The sequence below is a fragment of the Typopeltis vanoorti genome, chromosome 20 (genome assembly GCF_054136105.1).
Source record: "Typopeltis vanoorti isolate ZY-2024b chromosome 20, IOZ_Tvanoo_1.0, whole genome shotgun sequence".
NCBI classification, from domain to species: domain Eukaryota; kingdom Metazoa; phylum Arthropoda; class Arachnida; order Uropygi; family Thelyphonidae; genus Typopeltis; species Typopeltis vanoorti.
In genome coordinates this window covers 76,689,958-76,715,234 of record NC_143568.1, presented here as the reverse complement: position 1 = coordinate 76,715,234, position 25,277 = coordinate 76,689,958, and the positions used below count along the sequence as shown (strand labels likewise).

Genomic DNA, 25,277 nt, shown 5'->3' with positions numbered 1-25,277 from the left:
TCTCCTCCCCATCAAGAAGAAACCCTGGCGCCCAGTTCTGGGCACAGTAGTCAAGAATGGGGTCTTATCAAGGCTCGATACAGAGAAACAATAACTTGCTTGTCTCTGCTCATTAAAGTATTTTTCAGTAACCAAGCGATTTGATGAGCTGATTGAGGCACTTTTGCAATGTGCCCCCGAAACTTCAACTCCCTATCCACCAACACTCCCAAATCCCTGGCCTCGTCAATCTCCTGGAGTACAGTTCCACCAATGTGGTATACTGCTGCTAATCTTTTCACCCTAAAATGCATAAACTTACATTTTGTCGCATTAAATTGACATCCATTCTCCTTGGCCCAGATCTCCAATCTATCCAAATCATCCTGCAAGATTTTGACATCTTCTGCATTCACTATTGCCCTACCCAACTTTGCATCATCAGTGAACAAATGAACTGTTCCTCTTAAATCCTTCCCTATATCATTAATGAACGAATTAAACAGCAGTGGTCCAAGAACAGAACCCTGCGGCACACCACTAGTCACGGCCATCTTTTGGACTCTACTCCTGAATAAACTACTCTTTGATATCTCTCCATCAACCACCCACCTATCCATCTCACCAACCCTATATCCATCTCCATTTGCTGCAGTTGACTGATTAGAATTCCATGTAGTATCCTGTCAAAAGCTTAGCAAGCTCTAGCAATATCAATGTATACCCATTACCCTTATCCAGTTCAGCCGTCAATGTGTTATAAAATGTGAGCAAGTTAGTGAGGCATGAACTACCCTTCACAAAACCATGCTGTCCCCCATACAGTATCCCATTTTCATCTATCCAATCCTGTATTTTTCTCTTGACTAATTTCTCCAAGACCTTGACAACGACTTCTGATATGCTGATCGGTCGGTAATTTGCAACAGCAGTCTTGGAACCTCCTTTATGCAGTGGAACTATTTTCCCCTCTTTCCACCCCCTCAGGACTAACCCAGACCCGAGACTCATATTAAATAAAATGGTCAAGGGCACTGACAATTCTTTAGCTGCTTCACGTAAGACCCGAGCTGGTATACCATCCAATCCCACAAATGTATTCACATTAAAGTTTTGTAATATACTATTCACCTCAATTCCCGTATAAGCTATTGGTTCCTTCATTCCTGCAATATCACCACCTGGATGATATACTCTTGCAAAATGCTTGCTCAGTAATTCCACTATATCAACTGATTCAGTTACCTCCCTACCCTCAGCATTCCTTAAAATCATTCTGCTGTATAAATTTTTTCTTTTACTTGCAGCATATCGAAAAAACTGTTTGTGATTCTCTTTAGCTTGCGTGGCTAATTTCCTTTCATAATCCACTTTTGCTTTTCTTACCACATTCATTACCCTTCTGGCCTGTGCTTTATACTGTTCATAGGCCTGCAGGTCACCTTTCTCCTTAAATTCCCTCCACAGTTGTTTATTTTTTTGCAGATCAAGCTTAATGGTGTTATTCATCCAAATCACCAATTTTTTTGGAGGAAGAAGAGGCTATGGATGTGATGTATTTGTGCAGGACAGGTTATATGTGAATATCAACCCAAGAGGGAGGAGGAGGAGACTGATCTTGGCTGGTGGACAGAATACTATCAAAAGTGAGAGAGAGAGAGTCAAGAATGGTCTTTCTTCTAAGGGATGAGACAGGATTACGTTTTGATGTAATCCTTGCATAAAAGGATTTCAAAGATTGGATGTCAAAGAAAGAGAGAGTAATAATTGATATATAGGAGGAAGAGAGAGTATGTGAAAGCACAGAGATTTGGAGTACTTCAGAAGTGATTGAAAAATCCGATGAAATGGAATCGGCTATATGCAGGATGGTATACCTGCAATGAATGAATGGAATGAAAGCTTGCGATTTACTCAAAAAAAAAAAAAAAAGTTCAAGTACGAGAAATATCATAAAATAGTAACTTGGTAAGAAGGCCATAATGCCAGACTTGATCAAATCCAAAGATGAGTAAATTAAGCTAGATCTGCTGTAGAGTAAGAACAGCAGAATTCACATTGATGATCACCAAGTAATACACAAGTGAAGAAGCTGACTGTTGACAACCTTTTCCATTATTTTTGAAGTCAAATCAAAGAGCAGTAGGCTGATAGTTGACTTTTATCTCCCTTCTTGGAAACAGCCTGGATAAAGGCTTGCTTCCGAGTTATTGCATAGATGCCAAATGAATATGACAGTTTGTAGAGACAATACAAGATGACTGTTAGTTCTAGAGCACAAGATGTTATTACAAATGGAGGCATACACCATCAAGACCAGGAATCTTATTAGTATCATGGCTATTGATATTTTATCAATGTCCTTCTGACAAAGGATCAAAGGGGAGGCATACTATGCATAGTTAATGGAATAGCAGGAGATTATCTGGCACTTACAAAATCTGTTGACTTTGTAAGTGCCAGTTATGACTTCTAGAAGCCAAAGAACAGAAGCAAATAATCAAACCACAGAAAAGAAACATAGAAATCCCAAAGATATGAGTGTGAGGTTGAATGAGAGAAGGATGATCTGTTGAAAACTGAATAACGCAATTAACTCGTAAAATATTATTTATTAATAGAATTTTCATCTGAGTATCACAGACATCTTCAGTACATATAAAAAGCTAATTAAACAATAACTGACAATTCCAAAAGGTGTCGCCTAAGTAACTAATGTAAGATAACTAAAAAAGGTCATTAAATTTCCTATCTTATTAAAAAAAAGAATAGATAAATAAATTATATATATACAATTAAAAAAGTTAGGAAAGATTAGCTGATTTAAAAAGTACTATCTTCCACAAAGGGGATAGACATAGACCATGGGATCTGTTTAAGTTAGGAGAGGAAGTAAAGTTTCACATGTTTTGTTCTAAAGCCGTTTCATGAGCAACTGACTTTTGTGGATGACTCTTGTCTTGTTCCAATGAACTCTATGTCTAGTGTTGATGTCATGCTCTGCAAGTCCAGACTGTTCAGGGTATTGAATATAAGACTTGTGTTCTCCTAGCCGAATAAAAGTAGATCTTCCTGTTTGTCCGAATAAGATAACCACCAGAGCAAGGAATCTGGTAGACACCTGGATAACTGAGATGTGGAAGCTTGTCCTTTGGAGAAGTGAGAGAGGTGGAGATTTTTCTGATGGGTCAAAAGGCAACAAAAATATTTAGTGGTTTTAAAACTTTTGCTATGTGTTCACTAATGCCTTGCACATAAGGTATAGGAATATGCATTATTGCTTCTATATTTGAAGAGGAAGATATATCAAAACTACTCAAAGCTCTTTTGATGAAAGAATTCTTATATCCATTAGATAAAAAAGAGGAAATAATATATTGCAATTCTTTCTGTAATAGTTCATCTGAAGAACAAAAGGAGTGGGCCCGATGAACCAGTGTATTAACAGTTCCCACCTTTTGACTGGGATGGTGATGAGATTCAGCATAGATATAATGACCTGTATGAGTCTTCTTCCTATAAACTGAGAAATTTAGGTTACCATCTGGTTGGCAAAGAATTAAAAGATCTAAAAAGACTAACTACTTATTTACTTCTACTTTTAGGTTGAACTGGATCCTTGGATGAAGTGCATTTAGTTTAGAGAGAGAAACTGTTGTAATTCATCAGAAGAGCCATTCCAGATAGCAAAAATGTCATTTACATATCTGAACCAATGAGTAGATCAAGGTGAAATGTTGTCAAAAATATGTTGTTCAAAGTGCTCCATAAAGAATATGAGAGAAAAATGTCTCTATTACTCTGAGACTATTCAACTTACAGGCCCCTCACATCAGATCCTCCTACCAGGAGTCAATTAAAAAGACTTAATTCTCTTATAGATAACATATCTACATCGGATGAAGATCAAAAGAAAAAACTTAAAACCTTCTTCAGTCGTCCACCAAGACTAATAAATAATATTTTACATGAGTTAATTCCATTATTATAATTTTAATTAATGATGGTGTTGTTTGCACTATTCTAGACAATGGTGAGCACTGGCAGGTGTAATCAAGGACTCGTGAACTGCAGCAAGACCATGAAATCCAAGGGCAAAACACCTCCCGGTAAATAGTTCTGTCATTGGTATCAGAGATCATGCGGAAGTTGTTTGTGATGGCTGCTAAAGGCTGACTGACAATTTACTGTGACAACACACTTGCGAATTGTGTAATCAAAGACTTGTGAGCTGCAGCAAGACCATGAAACCCAAGGGTAAAACACTTCCCAGTGAATAGTTCTGTCATTGGCATCTGTATCATATATCATGCGTAAGTTGTTTGTGATGGCTGCTAAAGACTGACTGACAATTTACAGTGACAACATGCTTGTGAATCTGCTAGTCTCAATTTGTCAGTTTCTTGGGCCTACCAATTCAGGGGAGGGGTTTGTTGGTTCCATCACGTTTCCACTTTACAACAACCTCGGTGACAATAAACTGGGGCATATGTGATGTGGAAGAAATTTCTCAGATTGAATGACTGAACTTGTGGGCTCCAACTACCATACTGAACAGACTCAACTCTTTTCGTCCACTCATCCTGATGGCAAAGAATGTCTATGCTTATATAGTGTTGTGAACATGTATCTGCATCATACAAGCAAGGCAACGTATGGCTATGGGATGTCCAGACACTCTTGGCAACAGTGTATGTTAGTAATGCCCATGAATTCTGCCAATGTTGAGTTTGAGATAGGGAGTAATTATTTTGAAAAATCACTGATCAATCATGTGCTTTCAGTATTCTAAGAAGATAAAGTTGTCAAAAATCTGAAATGTGGAAAAAATTGATGGAGTTGATGTTAAACTAAAAAAAGCTCAAATAGGTATATATAAAAATTTTACAGTGGCTACTACACTAAATAATTCCGATGGACTGTTCACAAAGTCAAATTCTAGATGATTGGGATACAGCGCTTGGAGTTCCCATATTTATATATTAGGGAAATAAAGCTGAACATGAGAACTGCAGAGGAATTTACTTACTGAGTGTATAAGATAAGATACCCATGAGAAGGTGAGAATTGGCCATTATGTCAGAAATGTCAGGCAGTTCTGCATTCCTTCAAAGGTTATGTGAAGTTAACTAACTTGAACCCTATTATTATTAGTATTTACATAATTAGGATTTTAGTCTACTACTTGATGTTAACTCAAAGTTCCATATATATGTTTGCACTGATTAATTTTTCTGTTAACATTTGCTTGTAATTATATTCATAATGAGGATGCACTTGATACCTGGGCAAAAATTTTATAATAAACAACTTGCCACATAAGTTGTTTATTATGCATTCTCTTTGTAATAAGGTTCATTTACATTTCTATTTGCCAAACAATGGTTACTGAAACTGTGATATTGATACAAGGCTAAAGATATGTATTTCCAACATAAACAAAAATAAACAATGAATGATTTCATTCATATATATAAATTTCTAACAAATATTTCAGTGCTTGTAGGTAATGTTATTGAAAATCAACATATATAACAATTTATTCATCTAACCATTGTAAAAATTTCAAAATAATGAGTAGGAATATTTTTGATCTAATACTTAATTCATAATAATGAATGTCAGACCAAGAAACACTTAAAGTCCAGGTTAAATACACAAGAAATAAACCCAACTTTGTAAAAACCAAAACTTAAAAAAAAAGGCACTTATTTCATGTATCAAGAATAAATTAGCCATTCTTTTAATTTTTTAAAATTATTATTTATTTATATTTTTTGATAAACAACTCTACATATAAGATTATGACATTTCACTTATTTTGGAAGTTTATTTTTCACTTGGTTAGACTATAATAAATTTAGTTTAATCCTTTATCCAAGTGTAAGCAAACAAAGTTTGCGCCTGAAAATATCTACAGGACTGAGGTAAGGTAGTGCAACACCGAGCAAAGGTGGACCAAGCTCTCATCACTCCTTGTCTCAGTATCTCCCATAATGCAAAGCACATCTCCTTGCGGACATATATACTGCTATGCATTAAGGGAAGGGCCGCTACCCAGACCGGTTTCAACCTTTATTGAGGTCTCGTCAGCAGGAGGCAGACCCAAATGTGGAGATACTAAGGCAGAAGCAATAGGAGTGGTCATATTTACCTATAGGAGTTGCCGACAGGTCTACCACCTTATTATTGAATTACTCTGGATTTAGAAAAATATGTTGGAAGTTTATTTTTCACTTGGTTAGACTATAATAAATTTAGTTTAATCCTTTATCCAAGTGTAAGCAAACAAAGCTTGTGCCTGAAAATATCTACAAGATTGAGGTAAGGTGGTGCAACACCAGGCAACTCTGAGCAAAGGTGGACCAAGCTCTCAATCACTCCTTGTCTCAGTATCTCCCATAATGCAAACTACATCTCCTTGCAGACATGTATACTGCTATGCATTAAGGAAAGGGTCACTACTCAGACCGGTTTCAACCTTTATTGTGGTCTCGTCAGTGGGAGGCAGACCCAAACGTGGAGATACTAAGGCAGAAGCAATAGGAGAGGTCATATTTACCTATAGGAGTTGCCAACAGGTGCACCACCTTATTATTGAATTACTCTGGATTTAGAAAAAGTATCTCCACGTTTAGGTCTGTCTCCCACTGACGAGACCTCAATAAAGGTTAAAACCGGTCTGGGTAGTGGCCCTTCCCTTAATGCATAGCAGTAACATGTCTGCAAGGAGATGTGCTTTGCATTATGGGAGATACTGAGACAAGGAGTGATGAGAGCTTGGTCCACCTTTGCTCAGAGTTGCCTGGTGTTGCAAGGACTTGTACTGGATTTATTTAGAAGTATAACATCATCTTCATAAAGTAAAGAGCCGAGATTAGCATCACTAATTTTGATATCAGGTTTAATACCAATTTCCTTCATAATGTGATCCATCCATATAACGAATAGTCGAACAACTGATTTAACATAATGTCTAGATCTAAAAACTAGATAGAACGTTAGCATCCCTTATCTGCTTGCCTAAAGACCAACTTTAGCCTTTGGCCAAACAAGCAGGACAGCCAACATTAGGATGTCAGAGCACCAACACTATATCTGTATCCATCTTATTGTACCAAAGCAGATTTGAGAGGTTCTTCTTTAAGCCTTCACTAACTAACCTAGCCTCAACAAGTATGGTTGCACTAATCTCAGCCTAATAGCCAAGAATGCTCAACGAAAGCAAACAGGTGGTATAATTTTAGGACTATAGACTTCCCTGTATTTCTTCTGCTCATTCCTAGTTATGGAAGTTGTGTTCTCAATTACTCAATTGGGTACAACTAAATAAAATAAATTTTTTTTTATAGAAATGGCAGTAAAAATCTTTAGAGTGAAAACCTCAGGTTACTTGAGACAATATTTATGATTTTATAAGATGACAAGTGTTACTTTTAGGTCTGTGTGCATGTGTTAATACTAACATTATTAATTCCTTGAAGATGCCAATTTAAAACAAAATATCAGAAGTAAACTTTTTTTAGTTATTATATTGCCCATATTGTTAATTTCCTTAAACAACATTATGAGGGTTAAAGTATGTTTGAGTAGGTGACTCTTTCAAGAACCAAATAAATAAATAAAAGTTACTATGTCGGGGTGCTTAAGGGTCAAAGCTGTATAACTGAGAGGAGACCTCCACATAGCCTTTAAAGGAATGCGGAGAACCGACCAGGGCTTCTGACCTAATGTCCAATCCTCACCTTCTCGTGGTGCACCCTGTTGGGTATCTACTTTGATACTGAACGAACGAGGATGGGCTGGCAATTTGGGATTTAGCCGACCAAATTGTATTCTTATTGGTTAAACCAAAATAAAAAATGATGGTACAACATGACAAAATTTCATGCCGGCTAGGGCGTCGCCCGGTTAAACAAGGCCCCCGTTGTTTTCGCCAGGGAACCAGGGCGAACAGCGAAAAGTCAGCTACTGGAACAAATCTGAAAACAAACCCCAACTCAACATCACCAGAGTTAAAGATCGGTACTATCAACGTAAGAAGCCTGAATGGCAAAGAAATGGAGCTAGCTGAGGAATTAGATAAGTACCAGATCGACATAATAGGGGTGACTGAAACAAAAAAGACCAAAACTGGTGAGATCTTTCTGAGCAATAAATACAAAATGTTATATTCAGGCAATGACAATCAAGGAAAAGAAGGAGTAGCCATAGTATTCAACACAAAATACGAGGCTAATCTTCTTGAATGGCAGTCAGTCTCAAGTAGAGTAATGTGGACAAATATGAGAATGGGGAACTGGACAATGAGACTTATTTGTGCCTATGGTCCCACAGAAGGTTCTACTAAGGTAGAAGTGGAGGAATTTTTTGAGGCTTTAGAAAAAGCAATTGACACAATGAAAAAGGAAAAGTTGGTCCTTTTTGAGGATCTAGATAGTAGAGTAGGAAATGATTGTGAGACATACAAAAATATTTTGGGAAAATTTGGAGAAAAGAGCAAAGCTAATAATAATGGCAAATATCTGTTGGATTTCTGCTCAGGACATGGACTGGTTATTACTAACACCATGTTCCAACATAAAAATGTGCACATGGAGAGAAGAGGCTAGGAATAAGAAAAGTCTCATTGACTATGTTATTGTTGATAGTGATGTTTTCTCCCTGGTGCTGGACACCAGAGTGTACAGAGGATTTGAAATTGGAAGTGATCACTATTTAGTCTTGAGCAGGATAAAATTGAATTTCATATTGAAAAGAATAACATGTAAGAAAGTTTTAAAGCGAATAAAAGTTGAGCAGCTCTCAGATGTGAACTGTAGACTAAAATACACAAAGATTATTGAAGAAAAAATGAAAGAGTTTGAGAACAGGAATCAAACCTTGGAGATTCAGTGGCAAACTCTGAAGAAAACATTGATTGATTCTGCCAGAGAGGCATGTGGTGAGGTTGTGTGCAAGGATAAAAAAATCAGAACTCCCTGGTGGACACAGGAAGTTAAAGAGGCAGTGAAGGAAAAGAAGAAAGCATATCAAAAGTTCCTGGCAAATAAGTCAGCTTTTACTCTTACAGAATACAGAGACAAATGTAAGAAAGCTAAACAGTGTGTAAAACTAGCTAAACAAAAGTCATGGGAGGACTTTGGCAAGAATATAGAAAATAAATATCAAGAAGGTGGCAAAATATTCTGGAGGTTGTTGAAGAAGCTTAGGAATGGAGGAAAGAGTGCTGTAAAAGGAATTAGAGATGATAAAGGTGAAATGAAAACAGGAGAAAAAGATAATCTTGAAGTATGGAGTAATTACTTTGAAAAACTGCTAAATGAAACAAGCAGTGATGACAGCACAGTGATAAAAAACACTGACCAGGCATGCAGTCAGGAATACATATCCATACTTGAAGTAGAAAAAGCCATCAAAGGCCTGAAATGTGGAAAGGCAGCAGGAGTAGATGATATTCGACCAGAAATGCTGAAGTATGGTGGTATAAGAGTCTTACAGTGGCTGCACTGCATAGTTCAGAAAGCCTGGACAGAGGGACGAATTCCCGATGATTGGAGTAGAGCTCTCATAGTATCCATATATAAAAAGGGAAATAAAACTGAATGTGAGAATTACAGAGGTATTTCCCTACTGAGTGTTCCTGGCAAGATCTATGCAAGTATACTTGAGAAACGGTTGAGAAGAATTGTGGAAGAAAAGCTTGGTGAAGAACAAGCTGGATTCAGGCCAAATAGAGGTTGTCAGGATCAGATCTTCACTTTACGACAAATAGTCGAGAAAGCATGGGAATATAACAAAGATCTGTATTTAAGTTTTGTCGATTTGGAAAAGGCATATGACAAGGTGCCAAGAGAGAAGCTATTCAATACGCTGCAGTTATATGGTGTCAATGGGGCATTATATCAAGCAATACTTGCGTATTGCTTGATATAAGCGTATTATAATTTATTAATGTAGATTTCGTGTTTTTAGAGTATTTAGTGTCTTTATAACATTTATATTGTAATATTGTCGGCATGGCACCAATGCGACGAACAATGGTGGCAAAGATCATGTTGCCTGGTGACTTGATTTTTCAGGATTTTATTTAGTGCAGTGTGTGTGAAATGTTCGTTGAGAAATTTAAAGAATATGTGGAAGGAAATTGAAACTGGAGAGAGAGAGAGAGAGAGAGAGAGAAAGAGAATGCATTAAGTGTTTTAAAAGTGAGTGTCTGTTAGGTGATGAGAATTCAGCAAATACTGACGGTAAGATGGAAAATGATGTTATTAATGTTGAATGTGTGGCCATGGAAATAGAGGAGAATGAACTGGACATTAATAAAGAAATAGCACATTTAACTGTTATCCTTCATAGGACAAAGTGTGAAATTGAAAAATTGCAGAAGTGGCAAGTGATTAGCAGGGCTGAAAAGAGAAAGAAGCCAGTGATCTGAAGGAATAATAAAGAAACAAGAAAAACAAGTTAAGGAGAAAATTATGTATGGAGACTCAATGATAGGTAGTGACAAAATCGTGTTTCCCAGATGCAAAAAGATACTCTACAGCTCTCTGTCTCCACCAACTACAACAAACTATCACTACCATTTTCACCTACTGCCCACCACAACTACTTGTATATTTTATCTGTAAATTGCACATGTTCTCAAGGCTGATTTGTCTATATGGGTTAAAAAACTCTAGTTTCTGGGAGCAAAAATAAAATAAAATATAGAAATGATAGTTACTTCCTCTACCCTACTCTTGTGTGTGTGTGTGTGCACGCGTGCGCGTGTGTATTTATGTGAATATCATATAAGAAATACTAATAATAATAAAAACAGTTTATATAGTACTCTTAAGTTAATGAAAGATATATACTTGAAAAATGCCACAGAATAGTAAACTTACCATTGAATCACCATTTGGAACATGATGTTTAAAATCCAAAACAGAACTTAGAAGAAATGGGATTCTATCAGTGAGGACCTGCAGCAAATTTAAACCATTCTTTCATCAATTTTATTGGGATAATAAATAAAATAATGTACATCATTTAAACATAACTGATATATTCACAATCTCTGCAGAAATATTAATTCATGTACACACAAGCATATTTTTAATAAAGGATTCATAAAATATCTTATATGAATGAATGTTTCTATATAGCCATACAGCAGTTTTATATGTCAGCATGAAATTAATGATGTCATGCTGACATAAAAAAAATGTTATAGCCAGATAGTTTTATGAAAATATAACCTTTAGCATAGGAAATGCCTAGGACTGGTGCTACTTAAAAGACATGGACTCTGCAAGGAGTCCATATAGTCACCTTCTATTAGTGCTTTAAGGTTTCACCGGCCTGACAGCTGTTTTAAACTGTTGGTTCTAATCAGAGACCAGGTAGAATCCATGTTTTTTAAGTAGGTCCAGTCTTAGGAAATTCCTATGCCAAAGGTTATTATATTCTCAAACTCTGGTAAATTTTGAAACATACCTGGCTATAACATCGACAGATTAATAATATACATATACTTTATTAACAATTTAAATTTCTGTAAAACTGGTGGGGAAAAATATGTTCATTAAAATTAGGTGTGTGTGTGTGTGTTGAAGACAGTCTGGAAATGAAACTGAAATTAATTAAAAAAAATCCTAAAAGTTAATTATCTGCAAGACGAGCATCATTAGGATACTTCCATAGTGCAGCTGGAAGAAATATGGGACATTGGCCCTTTTGACTGGAAATCTCCTGAGTTTGATTCTCCTTGAAGGAATTTTATTGAGCTTTTTAATGAAAGGGAGTTAGATGATCTCACACAGAGGTACCAGGGTTTTGTCTCCAGAAACTTGTGTTTTTCATCCAGCATACAGCTTGGATGAAATCCAGCCTGTATGCTGGATGTGTGGTGTAGAGTACCCTCCTTCAATGAATCCTTGGAGGTGTCACATAATAATAATAATAATCATCATCATCATCATGCGTATCAAGGATTTAGGCCTAGCATGGCCTGTTCCGGCCTTAGAAGTCATTGTTAAATCGTTTAAGAGGACGTCCTGGTTTTCTTTTTCCTAATGGCTTGTACTTTAAGGCTTGTTTTGGTAATCTTTCTGTTTTCATTCTTTGAACGTGTTCTATCCATTTATGTTTATATGTTTAAATTTTTCTATTACTGGTTCTTGGTATAATTCTTTCATAATTTCTTCATTTCTTTTGTGATCAAATAGGGTATACTTTGCAGTTTTTCTCATAAAGTTCATTTCTGCTGTTGTTAATCTTTGTTTGTCTTTTTGTTTTATTGTCCAGATTTTGCTAACCAGAGCAATGTACTGTACATAGATTATTTCATTAAAATAAATAAATAAATACACACACTACATACATGCATAAAGTGTATTTCATTAACAAAGTTACAGAAACTGATACTGGTTAACATTCAAGTGAAAAGGGAGTGAACATCAGAAGCAAATGCTAATACATAGCATCCATTTCATTTCTATTATATATATATATATATATTCAACTACATACTACACACATATAAGCACTTCAGTTGATCAGCAAATATTCCTTACCTAATAAAGTCTGGTATTTTTAAGTTTTATTATTACGGGCAGCTCCATTGAGTCCTTAGACTCATCAAGGGAGGCCCAACATCATGTCAAGAACAACTATTCAACATTCACCCAGTATCTATCATACTTCTCCTTGAACTCATTTACAGTCATGGCACCTACAACAGACTCTGGTAGCTTATTCCACTCATTTAACACTCTCCGAGTAAAAAACCAAGCTCTAACACCCTTGCTAACCACACTCTTACCAAGCTTCCATGGATGGCCCCCCTAGTCCTCCCACTACCAGTCCTATTCTCAAAAATATCTTCTGAATTAATCTTATAGAAACCCTTCAGTAATTTGAATGTCTCAAACATCACCCCTTTTCCACCTATCAACCAATTTCTGCAGCTCACAAATCTTCAGCCTGTTCTCATAAGGTTCATTCCATAGTCCTGCTATTATCTTGGTCACTCGTCTCTGGATCCTCTCCACCTCCTCCCCATCGAGAAGAAACCCTGGCACCCATATCTGGGCAAAGTAGTCTAGATGGGGTCTTATCAAGGCTCGATACAGAAGAACAATAACCTGTTTGTCTCTGCTCGTTAAAGTGTTTTTCAGCAACCAAGTGATTTGATGAGCTGATTTTGCCACTTTTGTGATGTGTTCCCTAAACTTCAACTCCCTATCCACCAACACTCCCAAATCCCTGGCCTCGTCAATCTCCTGGAGTACAGTTCCACCGATGTGATATACTGCTGCTAATCTTTTCACCCCAAAATGCAAAACCTTACATTTTTCCACATTAAATTGACATCCATTCTCCTTAGCCCACTCCTCCAATCTATCCAAAAACATCCTGCAAAATTTTGATATCCTGCACATTCACTATTGCTCTACCCAACTTTGCATCATCAGCAAACAAATGAACAGTTCCTCTCAGATCCTTTCCTATATCGTTAATAAACAAATTAAACAGTAGCAGTCCAAGAACAGAACCCTGCGGTACACCGGTAGTCACAGGCCGTCTTTTGGACTCTACTCCTGAATAAACCACTCTCTGATATCTCTCCATCAACCAACCTCCTATCCATCTCACCAACCCTATATCCATTTTCATATGCTGCAGTTTACTGATTAGAATTCCATGTGGTATCCTATCAAAGGCATTAGCAAGGTCCAGTAGAATCACTGTAAACCCATTACCCTTTTCCAGTTCAGCCGTCACTGTGTTATAGAACGTGAGCAAGTTACTGAGGCATGATCTACCCTTCACAAAACCATGCTGTCCCCCATAGAGTATCCCATTTTCATCTATTCAATCTTGTATTTTCCTCTTGACTATTTTCTCCAAGACCTTGACAACAATTCCTGATATGCTGATCGGCCGGTAATTTTGAATAGCAGTCTTGGAACCTCCTTTATGCAGTGGAACTATTTTCCCCTCTTTCCACCTCCTTGGGACTAACCCAGTCCCGAGACGCAAATTAAACAAAATAGCCAAAGGCACTGACAATTCTTTAGCCACTTCTCGTATGACACGGACTGGTATACCATCCAATCCCGCAGATGGGTTGACATTGAGGTTTTGTAATAGACTATTCACCTCCACTTCATTCACCACAATTCCTGTATAAGCTGTTTGATTTTCCATTTCTGCAATGTCACCACATGGGTGACATACTCTTGCAAAGTGTTCACTCAGTAATTCTACTATATCAACTGATTTGGTTACCTCCATACCATCGGCATTCTTTAAAATCAATCTGCCGTATACATTTTTTCTTTTACTTGCAACATATCAAAAAAACTGTTTGGGATTCTCTTTAGCCTGCATGGCTAATGTTCATTCATTATCCGCTTTTGCTTTTCTTACCACACTTGTTATGGCCTGGGCTTTATACCGTTCATGTGCCTGCAGGTCACCTTTCTCCTTAAATTCCCTCCACAGTTGTTTCTTTTTTTTCCAGCTCAAGCTTAATGGTGTTATTCATCCATTTAATCCCTACTTGATTTATTATTCAGACTCTAGGTATACAGTCAGCCATTGCCTCCTGCAAAATCTTCTTAACCACCTCCCATGCACTATCAACATCCAGCCCTTGCAGTTTTACATGCATGGCACTGAACCAATCAAACTCCTAAGCTTGTCATACTTACCAGCCCGATAATCCCACATGTACCCTTTCTTAATTGTAAATTCCACACCTTTAGCCACCTCCCTATGATCACTCTCACCAATTGGTGGCAATGTGGTCATATTCATTACAGCCAAATCCTCAGATGCAATTACTAGGTCAAGCACTCTCTGACCCCTAGTATTTTCCATTACATGCTGTCGCAGATAGTTAAACATTAATAACTGCATAAAACCCAAATCTTTCCTCCCATGTGTGTCCTCTCCTCTCTTCAATCAATGCTACCATAGTTGAAATCTCCCATAATAATCACCCTCCTTCCACTCATTTCTTCTATTTGCTTATGCATACTAACTCCACCATCTTTTCCATCACCTGGTCTATAGTAGCACCCAATTGTATATTATGTTCTGCTAGCCTCAATCTCACACCAAATGGCCTCAAATGTGCTCTTTTCTCTATCCTGCAATTCAACTTCTATTCTCCTTGGCTGCAGCTCATCAGCTATCATCAATAATACTCCTCCCCCCATTTTATTCTCCCTGTCATTCCTGAACACACTATACTCCTCACATTCAATCCCACTAGCTATATCATCTTCAGTCAGCCATGTTTCACTAATGCCAATAACCTGTGGTCTGGAAGTGCCAACAAAGGCCAAAAATTCTTCCTTCTTGTTCCTAATACTCCTAGCATTAGTATACATGAATTGCAGACCCCCGTTAGCCCCATTCCTACCTTGATGCCTTATACTACCTATCCCATTCTGATTTGTTATCCTTATTCGCTCAGGCATATTATACTCATTCTTACACTCAACTGCCTCTCTAAGGTCTGCATATCTACTCCTCTCCCCCTTTAATAAATTTAGTTTCCCTGATTCTGCACATCCACTTTATTCAACATCACTTTTTCAAGTCTCCTTACACCGAATCCATTCAAATGCAAACCATCCATCTTATATAGATCCTTTCACCCATCGAACTCACTCCACATATCCCAACCACTCATCCTGCATAACCCACGCATAAAGTCATTTGCAATTATGACCTTCCTTCTAAACTCTTCACTGTCATACCGCAGCAAAAGACTAATCACCTGAACTCTCTCACTCTTTTCTTTTGCTACCTCAAACAATTCATGCAGGTCCTCTATCATTTCTATTTTATCTCCTTTTAAATCATTCGTACCTGCCACCACTATCATTTCATTCCTTTGCTTTTGTTCCCTAATAGACTCACTTACGTTCTTAATGGTCGCACCAGGTTGGTACGATTTTGTCAAATTTTCTACTATCATACCTCGTACTAACAAATCTCCATACAGCACTCGCTCTTTCATTTTGTTTACGTTCAGAATCATACTCTTATTTTTCCTATCATACTTCTTTTTATTGGCTGGTACACTCGGTAGACATTTGTGCATACACTTCAGCTGCTGCTTTGCTCTATGTATTGCTCCGCTCAATAGCGTGATCTCACTCATTGCATCTATATCATCTTTTTTATTATCTGTTACACCATTAATTTGCTCTGTATTAATACCTTCATTCGCACTTTCTACATTCACGCCCTCACAGCTCTCTGGTACAACCTCGCAATTTCTTATCATATCGCTATTTTCTACATTCTGAAATTTAACAAAAATATCACGCTCACGACCTGAAACACACTTTAATTCCTCATTTTCCACACACATTCACTACATTATCATCGTCTAACCATACTCCAACCGCTCTCCGCAAAGCATACATTTCGCAGATAGTACACTGAATAATCTCCTTTATATTACAGTTATTGAAGAAAGATGGCGAACCAACTAGCTGCCATTTTCCTTCTTATCGGAGCCATGTGCACACTTCTATCATATTTTATCAAATTAATAATTGAAACACCAAAAACACACTAAGATACGAAAAGCAAACAAAACTACGTAACATTCAAGCAAAATTGTCAATGTTAACTTAAAATAACACTTATCTTATCAGGAGCTCTCAACAAACACTACAGACCACGAGTCCCTCTAGTGGCAACTATCAAGTTGACAAGTATCAAGTTATTCCTTATAGAGTTTTTTTTAATTTGTTGCAACTTGAAATCATTAAATTTTATTTCATAATTTGGCTACAACATATTTCAGTGAATTTTATTCAACTGTTTTCCTTTTTAATAGTAATTTAATTTTGTTCTTTTGCCTGCTTTGGTACTATGTACTGGATTTAAGAATGTGTAATTAAGGCAAATTTACTTAGTCATGTTTCACATAATATATTTTTCCATATTTACACTAACTTATATAAGTGCAGTAATTCTAAGAGAAGTACAATGTCTATACACTTGCAAAACTGCAAGCACACTATAAATCCCAATTCCATCCAACTTTGAAATACTGCTCACACTTTGAGGTTGTACAGAGCAATCTTCTCTAAGAATGCTTGATGTAATCCAAACAGTGAATTAATCTTTACATGTGAATGTTCGTTTGAGCATTGCAATTATCTTTTGAGTCATATTTGCAATCTTTGCCACATGGCCCCTGAACTTCAACTTCCTATGTATTAACACTCCAAGATCCCTAGCCTCATCAGTTTCTTCTAGCCTAATCCCACTAATATACGACGCTGGATAGGTAATCATGCCAATAATGTGTTCACACATTATTGGCAAATAATGTGTGAACAGAGCTAATGTGAAGGGATATGATCACTCAAACAGAATGGGATGAATCTTTAGCAAACAAATGTTTGATGTTGAAAGCTAAGAGGAAAAAACTGACGAAGGCCATGATCTAGGTTGAATGTTGAACTAGTAGTACCACAGAGAATCAAAAAGTAAGATCTAACAATATTGATATGATGATGACAGCTTTATTTCACTTATCTGGGATTCAGCCTTGTTGACAAAGTTTTCTGGATAATTCAAGCACAAAACTGTCAAACCACCCATATACAAATTCCAGGTCAGATATCATCTCTAGCTGCCTTCTGACAGCTTAGATTTTGAGTAGTTTTTATTACTACTGGAAGTACCGATACACATTCCAGACTGCAGAAACAGTTGTCTTCTTTCTTGCTTGCAAGAAAGATTGAACTTCACTTCCCACTGACTGATAATACCAAGATTTTCAGAAAAGATTAGATTTCTCTCTTCTTTGGCTAATACTGCTAACCTTTTCTGATACAAATACACCACATCCACAGCCTCGTTATCCTCCATAATTTTCTGCTAAAGACACTACTCATCCGCACAAATACTTATCCTATATGAATCTTGGATCCACATGATTGGAATGCTGTTCTCAAATTCACATCGCATATAAAAAAACTTCCCTAAAAGAGTACCGATGCTGCCAAAATGCCTTCATTTGCTTGGAATATCTCCATTTGGACTCTTCTCACAAGTTGACTATCTACTCTTACATATATGTTTCTACATTAAGTTTTTTATAGGTATTTTCATGCAGTGCTTTTCTACTGATCTTCATTTCTCCATTTTCTACTACAAGTGTAAAAGTATGATCAGTTGCTGCTAGTCAATACCATTCTTAGTGAAACTTCAAATTTATAATAACCAATTTTTTTATCATCTTCTTCCATCTATTTGTATTCTCTGTACCCATTTCTCACATAGTATTCCTCAAGGACTACAACTGTGAGATGTTCACAAATAATCAGCCATCAACAGATTCCTCTTCTCTTCTTTTCTGAATCTCTAGCACATGCAGAAAACTAATGTGCTAGAGGTTGTAAACCCTAAAACATAAAAATAAATCTAGCATGATACAAATCAAATCTTCATGATTATTTAGTTAAATAAAAATTTCATACCATTAATATATTTTTAGCAAAATTCCAGCTGTTATTTCAGAACTGGTAGATATTCACCAACAATACTCACATTACTAAGTGCAGTTTGGGCAAGAGAACGGAAGCACAGGATTACTCCAACAATAGTCATCCTTTGAAGGACATTATCCACATCTAAAAATGAAATTTAAAAAATCACATCACACAAGATGGACAGACTGACACACACACACACACACACACACACACAAATATTTCTTATGAAAACCTTAAAACATTTAATTTTAACTCTGAATTATGAGCAGGGTAAAGTGCAAAAAGAAATCATATCTACATATTACAAATTTTGTATCTTTTTGTATCTATTTATCTATCTATATATATACATAATATGAATTTTTAAATGTCATATAACTATTCTATAGAGAAAACAAGAGCAACTGATTTTTCTTAGTGTCATCAGGAGAGTGTGTGTATTTTTTAATGTTGGACCCATACATGAGAGGTTGGTTGATCAACCTATAGTATGCTAGTACTGTATATGGGTAGTGGGTTGGGAAAGGAGAAACTTGTTTATATTTGATTTAAAAGCTGTATATCATATTCCTTGGGAAATACATCAGGAGAAGACTGTTCCACAGTATAGCAGTAGCAGGCTGAGAGAGGAGGAAAATAAATAGGTTTTCCTCCTCTATGGAGGAAAACCCATTTATTGGTTCTATGGGTTTCAAAGTGTACTGTGAAAGGATGTTGGGTGGCAGCTGTATGTGTTCCAATAGGCTTAGTACTGAATGGGGGAATTATTGATGCTATTTCAGATGAACATTTACCGTGGAAATATTTATAGAATACACAAATTGCAGAGACTATATGTCTGTGTGAAAGTGAGGGGAGTGCGTTGGTAAGAGATGGGTCATTTATCATTCTAATTGCTCTCCTCATAATGAGTATGCTGAAAAAACTAAACACACACACACACACACACACACACACACACACACACACACACACACACACACACACACACACACACACACATTGAGATTAGCTTTAACAAACCAACAGTGAAGATGCATGCAAATATTTATAAGATTACTTATAAGTATTAAAATTAAACAAAAAATACAGATGATATACTGCTGGTATTTACAATAAAGTAGTTTCTAAAACAGTGTTAAACTAGTGCAAGCAGGCATATAAAAAAGTGCCAAAAATATGAAAGAATATAACATTCCCCTTACTTTGGGCCATCTTCGGTCCTATATGCATGCAAAGGAAAAGATTACAGACAATAAGAAGCTGCACAATACATGAAACAAAAACAATTATCTATACAGTTTAATAACTGTAGAAAATATCATTAGTTTAAATTACATGACACTTTGATTTTTTTTTGTTATAATTTGATTAGTGATGAGATGTGTTCTTCACAGCTATTAGTACTATTATTATTAGGAATAAAATCAATGCTAAGTAATTACATTTTGTTCATAGGTGCTAGATTACCGACAGTATGAATTCTAGTAATCTAATTATGAAAGCATCTTACCAGGTTTTAATTTATATATCTTTGAGCTGTCATACTCAGGATAACAATGAAAAAACAACTTTATAATTTCAAAATGATTATCCCTACTTCATAAAACAATTTATAACTTCATTTATAAGACAGAATGCAGTGCAACTGGTAGTATTCTTATCATTTAACCTTTCTGATAAGAAAGAGTAAATGATAAGAATACACTATAGAAATATAGAGACAATAAAGCACAGATTTAGACAGGATGCAGTGCAGCTGGTAGTATTCTTATCATTTAATCTTTCCTAGATTATTTTGCACTTGCACAGATCAAATGTAACATTACTATTCTTCCTACTACCAGATGTATACTTAAATGGATTATTGTACCATTCTCCTACCCAAATAATGGTTTCATCAATTTAATTAGTAGTTAAATTTATTGTTTATAATTTGTCTGTCATCAATCAGGATTTGTCTGTTTTGTGAAGAAAAAAACTTTATAACCTAAATGTGAGAACAGTTAACTAGCTTTTGGTTTAAAACAAAAAAACTATAAATTGTTCCTTTCATCCTTGAAAGGTTTTTAAACCAAGTTCTTTCCACTGAAAAGGTCCATATTCTTTAAGCTGTCATACTGTAGCATGGAAACAGCCTGTTTTCAGAAACTTTTTTATTCAGCTCGTCTCCAGCTTATGAAGAGACAAAAAGAAAAGCATATTTAAGAGGCACATATATACGTGGATGGTCTGAAAAGTTCTCGGGTTAACAATGAAAAAACAAATTTTATAATTTCAAAATTATCTTTATTTTTCAACATAATTTCCCTTAAGACTAATACATTTATTCCAGTGATGCTCCAGTGCCATTATCCCGTCCTTGTAGTGGTTCTCAGTAAGATCTGCAAAATACAACTGCAGTTACCTTTTGATTAGAAGATTAGAAGAAAACCGCTGATCAGTAAGGAAGAGTTTTAGTTCTGGGAAGAGATAGAAGTCAGAGGAGCCAAATCTGAGGAATAGGTTGGATGTTCCAACAATTCATAGTGCAGATCCCTTAATTTTCCCATTGCCAAAACACCTTTGTGGGCAGGTGCATTGTCCTGATGAAAGATGATTTTTTTCTTCTGCAAACCTGGTCTTTTCTAACGAATTTTTTCATTTAGTCTGGTTAAAGATCGGAATAATATTCCCCAGTTATTATTTTACCCTGTTCAAAATAATTAATAAACAAAATGCTTTTAGCATCCCAAAACACCGATCCCATGACCTTTCCTGCTGATGGAACCGACTTTGTCTTCTTTGGCACTGAACAACCGGCTTCTGTCCTGTTTTGACTACTGTTTGGATTCTGGTGTGTAATGGTGAATCCAAGTCTCATCCGTAGTAATAAATTGACACAAAATCAGTTTTAATCTTGTTAAAACGCTCCAAGCACTGGTCAGAGATTTCTATACGAGTACATTTTTGATCAGTGCGGCACCCATCTTGAACAAAGCTTTTTCATTTGCAATTCTTCATGCAAAATATATCCTACATGTTCTTTTGAAATGGCTATAGTCTCAGCAATTTCAAGCACTTCGATTCGCCGGTCATCCAATACCATAGTGTGCACTGATCAATGATTTCTGGTGCTGTTACACTTTTTGGACGTCCTTCACATGGATCATCTTCAAAGCTAGTATGACTGCGTTTAAACTCAGCAGTCCATTTTTTAATCGTTGAAAATGAAATGAAAGAGAAGAGTGCCCATAAACTTTTATGAACTTCGAATGAATTTCTTTTGCTGTTAAATCTTCTTTTACAAAGAATTTTATAACTGCACAATACTCAATTTTATCCATTTCAAGAAACACAAGCAATACTGTGGCTTCCGGCAGTTGTATAAAAAAAAATACTTGATAGAATGACTTGCAATTTCACATGGATGCTTATGATAGATTTACTAACTTAGAAAAAAAAAAAAAAATCTTGCCGATAGTGTTGTCATTTATGGTCAAGGCCAAGAACTTTTCGACCACCCATGTACAATAAGAGGTCTATTAGAGAGAAATATAATAAGCAAATAAGTTAGTCTGCAGCACATGAGTCTTCTGATTATACAATATATGTGATTTTGAAATCCTCACATAAATGAAATACATGCAAAGTTTCCACCAATGCAGAAAATTTATAAATCACACTTACATATGACTCTTTTGGTCTATTTAATTATATTATGCATACAATTAAGGAATAATAATAAACACTTAAATTAATATTAAGTAAAGAATACATAAACGTTTGTGACAGAAAAGTTTATACGAATGAAACCTAGTTGAACATTTTTGTTGTCTGTGGGCTGGACTTCTCCAGAGGATAATCATCATCTTCTCCAACTTCTAATTCACAGAAGGATGAGGACAGTGAATAATATGAATGTGACTCAAAATGATTTGCTAGAATTCTTCATTTTCTGTAGCAGACTGCAGAAATGGATAATTTTTTGTATGACTTTCTCTTCTCATAAAGGATTTCTTGGTAGTGAGCAACCATTTCACCATTTTCCTCCTAACCACAGAGTTCCTGTCTATATTGGGATCATAAGGCAGAAATCATGAGGTTGAAAGCTTCCTTCAGGTTTTGCAAGGTAAGTTGATGGCCTGGTGATTGTTGATGGCTGTTAACCCTTTCTGCTCTAGTGATTCCAATTGGAATCACTAACTGTCTTGGCTTTCGTAGCCCATATTACATGGCGAATGATTCCAATTGATATCATACGTCGTAGTTCCATTTCTTTAATATAATAACAGGTATATATTATATGTATAAATCTTACCAATATCGGTTTTTATGACTTAGTAGAATAATATACATATATTGGATTATAGAGTATAAGCTCAGAAGTTGAATATTTGCTACCAGAATATAATGATTCTATATGGAATCAGTCGGTCAGTCCTATCCTGAAATGTATTTTTCATCAAAATACTTGATACTCTTGCTTTTTTAGACCTAAAGACAAAATAAATAGAACGAAAAGAATTTTTTCACTTGGAAAAAAAAATTCAGGTCAGAAAGGGTTAAAGATCACCACTGAAGAAACTACTGCTACAGTAGTGATCTCAAATTCCACAACTCTTTATTGCTCAATTCTACTGTCTACATTTCAATGAAATTTTCATTTTCACTGATTTCATCTAAGCCACTATCCTTATTAACTCTGATAATAGTGTTGTCAGCACCAAAGACGAGAATCACAGCAGAACAACTGAGGGAATAATTTTTTTTTTAGTTTTGTGGGTATTACTGTGGAATTTTGTTCCATGCAGTCTCAAAAAAAAAAAGGAATCTAATCTAATAATAAGACAAACGTTTTAATTACTCCTTGGTCTAATGACTGCAAGAATGGTTGTATTAGGGGCAGAAAAACAAACATTGATGTTGTCACTTGATAAAAGGAGAATTTCGAAAGGAATTCCTTCCTGCATGCAGCTCTTTACTAAAATAAGTGCTGATGATAACACTTGTCATCCATCCTTTTGTACTGGCATAACAGTGGATTAGCAGAAATCTTTTAAGTAGTTTTTAAGCAGCAGTGAACTTTCACTAACGGCAGATCAGCAAAGGCTTCAATTTATATTTGCCCTTTGCACTGTCACCCAAAAGCAGGGTCAGGTGATCTTTAGGTGATTTTTGAAAAATGGCATATTTGTTTCTTCTTGTGCAATGCAGTCTCATCCATACTGAAGATTTGTTTGGATATATAGTTACCTTCTCCAATTGTTGTTTTTAGTTCTTGAATACTTATTTGCAGAAGCAGTCTTTCCTAAAAAACATTCATATTCTTGAAGCGATGTCAAATCCTGACCATGATAAAGCAGCCAGAATCTGTATTAAATTTTTCACATCAGCTTCCCTTCTGTTCTTATAATTTCATACTGGCTTTTGGCCTTTGCTGACAGATATCTGAACTGAATAGAATGTTGTCTGTTCTGGTGATGCAGCCACTTTGCCAGCAACATTCATCCTTTCTGTTATATCATAAAAAGATATATATTGTAAAATTGCTTTTTTTATGCTTTTTTTCCTCTCCTTATAGTCACTGATGATGTGTAAGGTGCTTTCACTTAAACTCAACACATTCTCTGTCAGGGCAGTTGACTAGCCACTTTCATACCCTTTATTCCATCTAGTAATGACTTTCTGGCACATTTTTCTGCATCATTCATAACACTATCACTTGGTGCACACTTAGGAATCGTTAATAATTCATTTTAGTTACTTTATATTAATAAAATTGATTATATTATTATCAATTTAATTAAGAACTGATGTGCCCAAAAATCTTACAAGCACTCATATGATCAGGACAACACAGCATGCTATTAATTTATACAATAAAATATTCATATGAAATATTAACAGATCAAAGGTACATTAAGTAAAATACACAAGTAACAAGTTTAACATCAATTCAGTGTGACATACTAATAAGACCAGATTTTTCTGAAATGTTCTTAAATGCATAACTTCAAGTCAAATGTATAAACAAAAAATGGCAAAATATCATATCACAGAAGTTCAAATCCGCATGAATCGAACATGCATTAACTGGGGAGTTATTGTACAGATGTCCAAAATTGAAAACCTTAGAAACATATTTATAAAGATGAAAACTGTATTCAAACATCATATTTCTGAATAAACAAAATGCTTTTCTCAAAACAGAGCATATTAATGAAGACCACATCTGAATATATGAAAACACTGCAATACAATGAAATATTGAAATGCTCGCACAAAAAACAAAAAATATATGGTAAATATAAAGATATAAAGTAAATATATCTACAGATATATACAGCGATTTTCACTGCATTTGATTTTCTTTTCTTTAATTTGGTATTACTCCTCACTATTTTGGGTGAATCAAATCTGCAACATCTTATGTTCATTCACTGTTTTATTTTTCAGCATATGATTCATCTGGAAAACTGGATGTAGAAAGTATTTTTTATTTAATGTGATTTTCAATAACTTTTACAGGAACTTAAAAAAAAAAGTTCTCTGTAAATTAGTTATTAGCATAATATATATAAATAGGGCTCAACAAATATGATGGCCAATTGCAATGTGGCAAGTAGATTTTAAAAGATGGTGAGTAGTGGGTGCAGAATAGGCAAAATATGTTTTTAATAATAAAAAAAAAAACTTGACAAAATTTTCATAACTAAAGAGGGGAAAAAAACAGTCATATAATGGGCCATTCAAAAAAAAATAAATAAATAATAAATAATTAATGTTATCAAA

The 25,277-nt window shown here is 35.6% G+C and overlaps 1 protein-coding gene across 6 annotated transcripts in view; it reads right to left on the bottom strand.

The window, feature by feature from the left end:
• The window catches only part of Hem (Nck associated protein 1 Hem), a 393,688-nt gene that overhangs the window by 50,873 nt on the left and 317,538 nt on the right, over positions 1-25,277 (bottom strand). For 4 of the 6 annotated variants that reach the window (XM_090409885.1, XM_090409889.1, XM_090409886.1 and 1 more), the window contains 3 exons: positions 19,709-19,726; positions 18,559-18,641; positions 10,872-10,949 (listed from right to left, as the gene is read on the bottom strand). In XM_090409885.1, the coding sequence (XP_090266011.1) occupies positions 10,872-10,949; positions 18,559-18,641; positions 19,709-19,726 (179 nt within the window). The remainder of the gene's footprint in view (positions 1-10,871; positions 10,950-18,558; positions 18,642-19,708; positions 19,727-25,277) is intronic. The other 2 variants (XM_090409887.1, XM_090409890.1) reach the window with 1 other exon arrangement.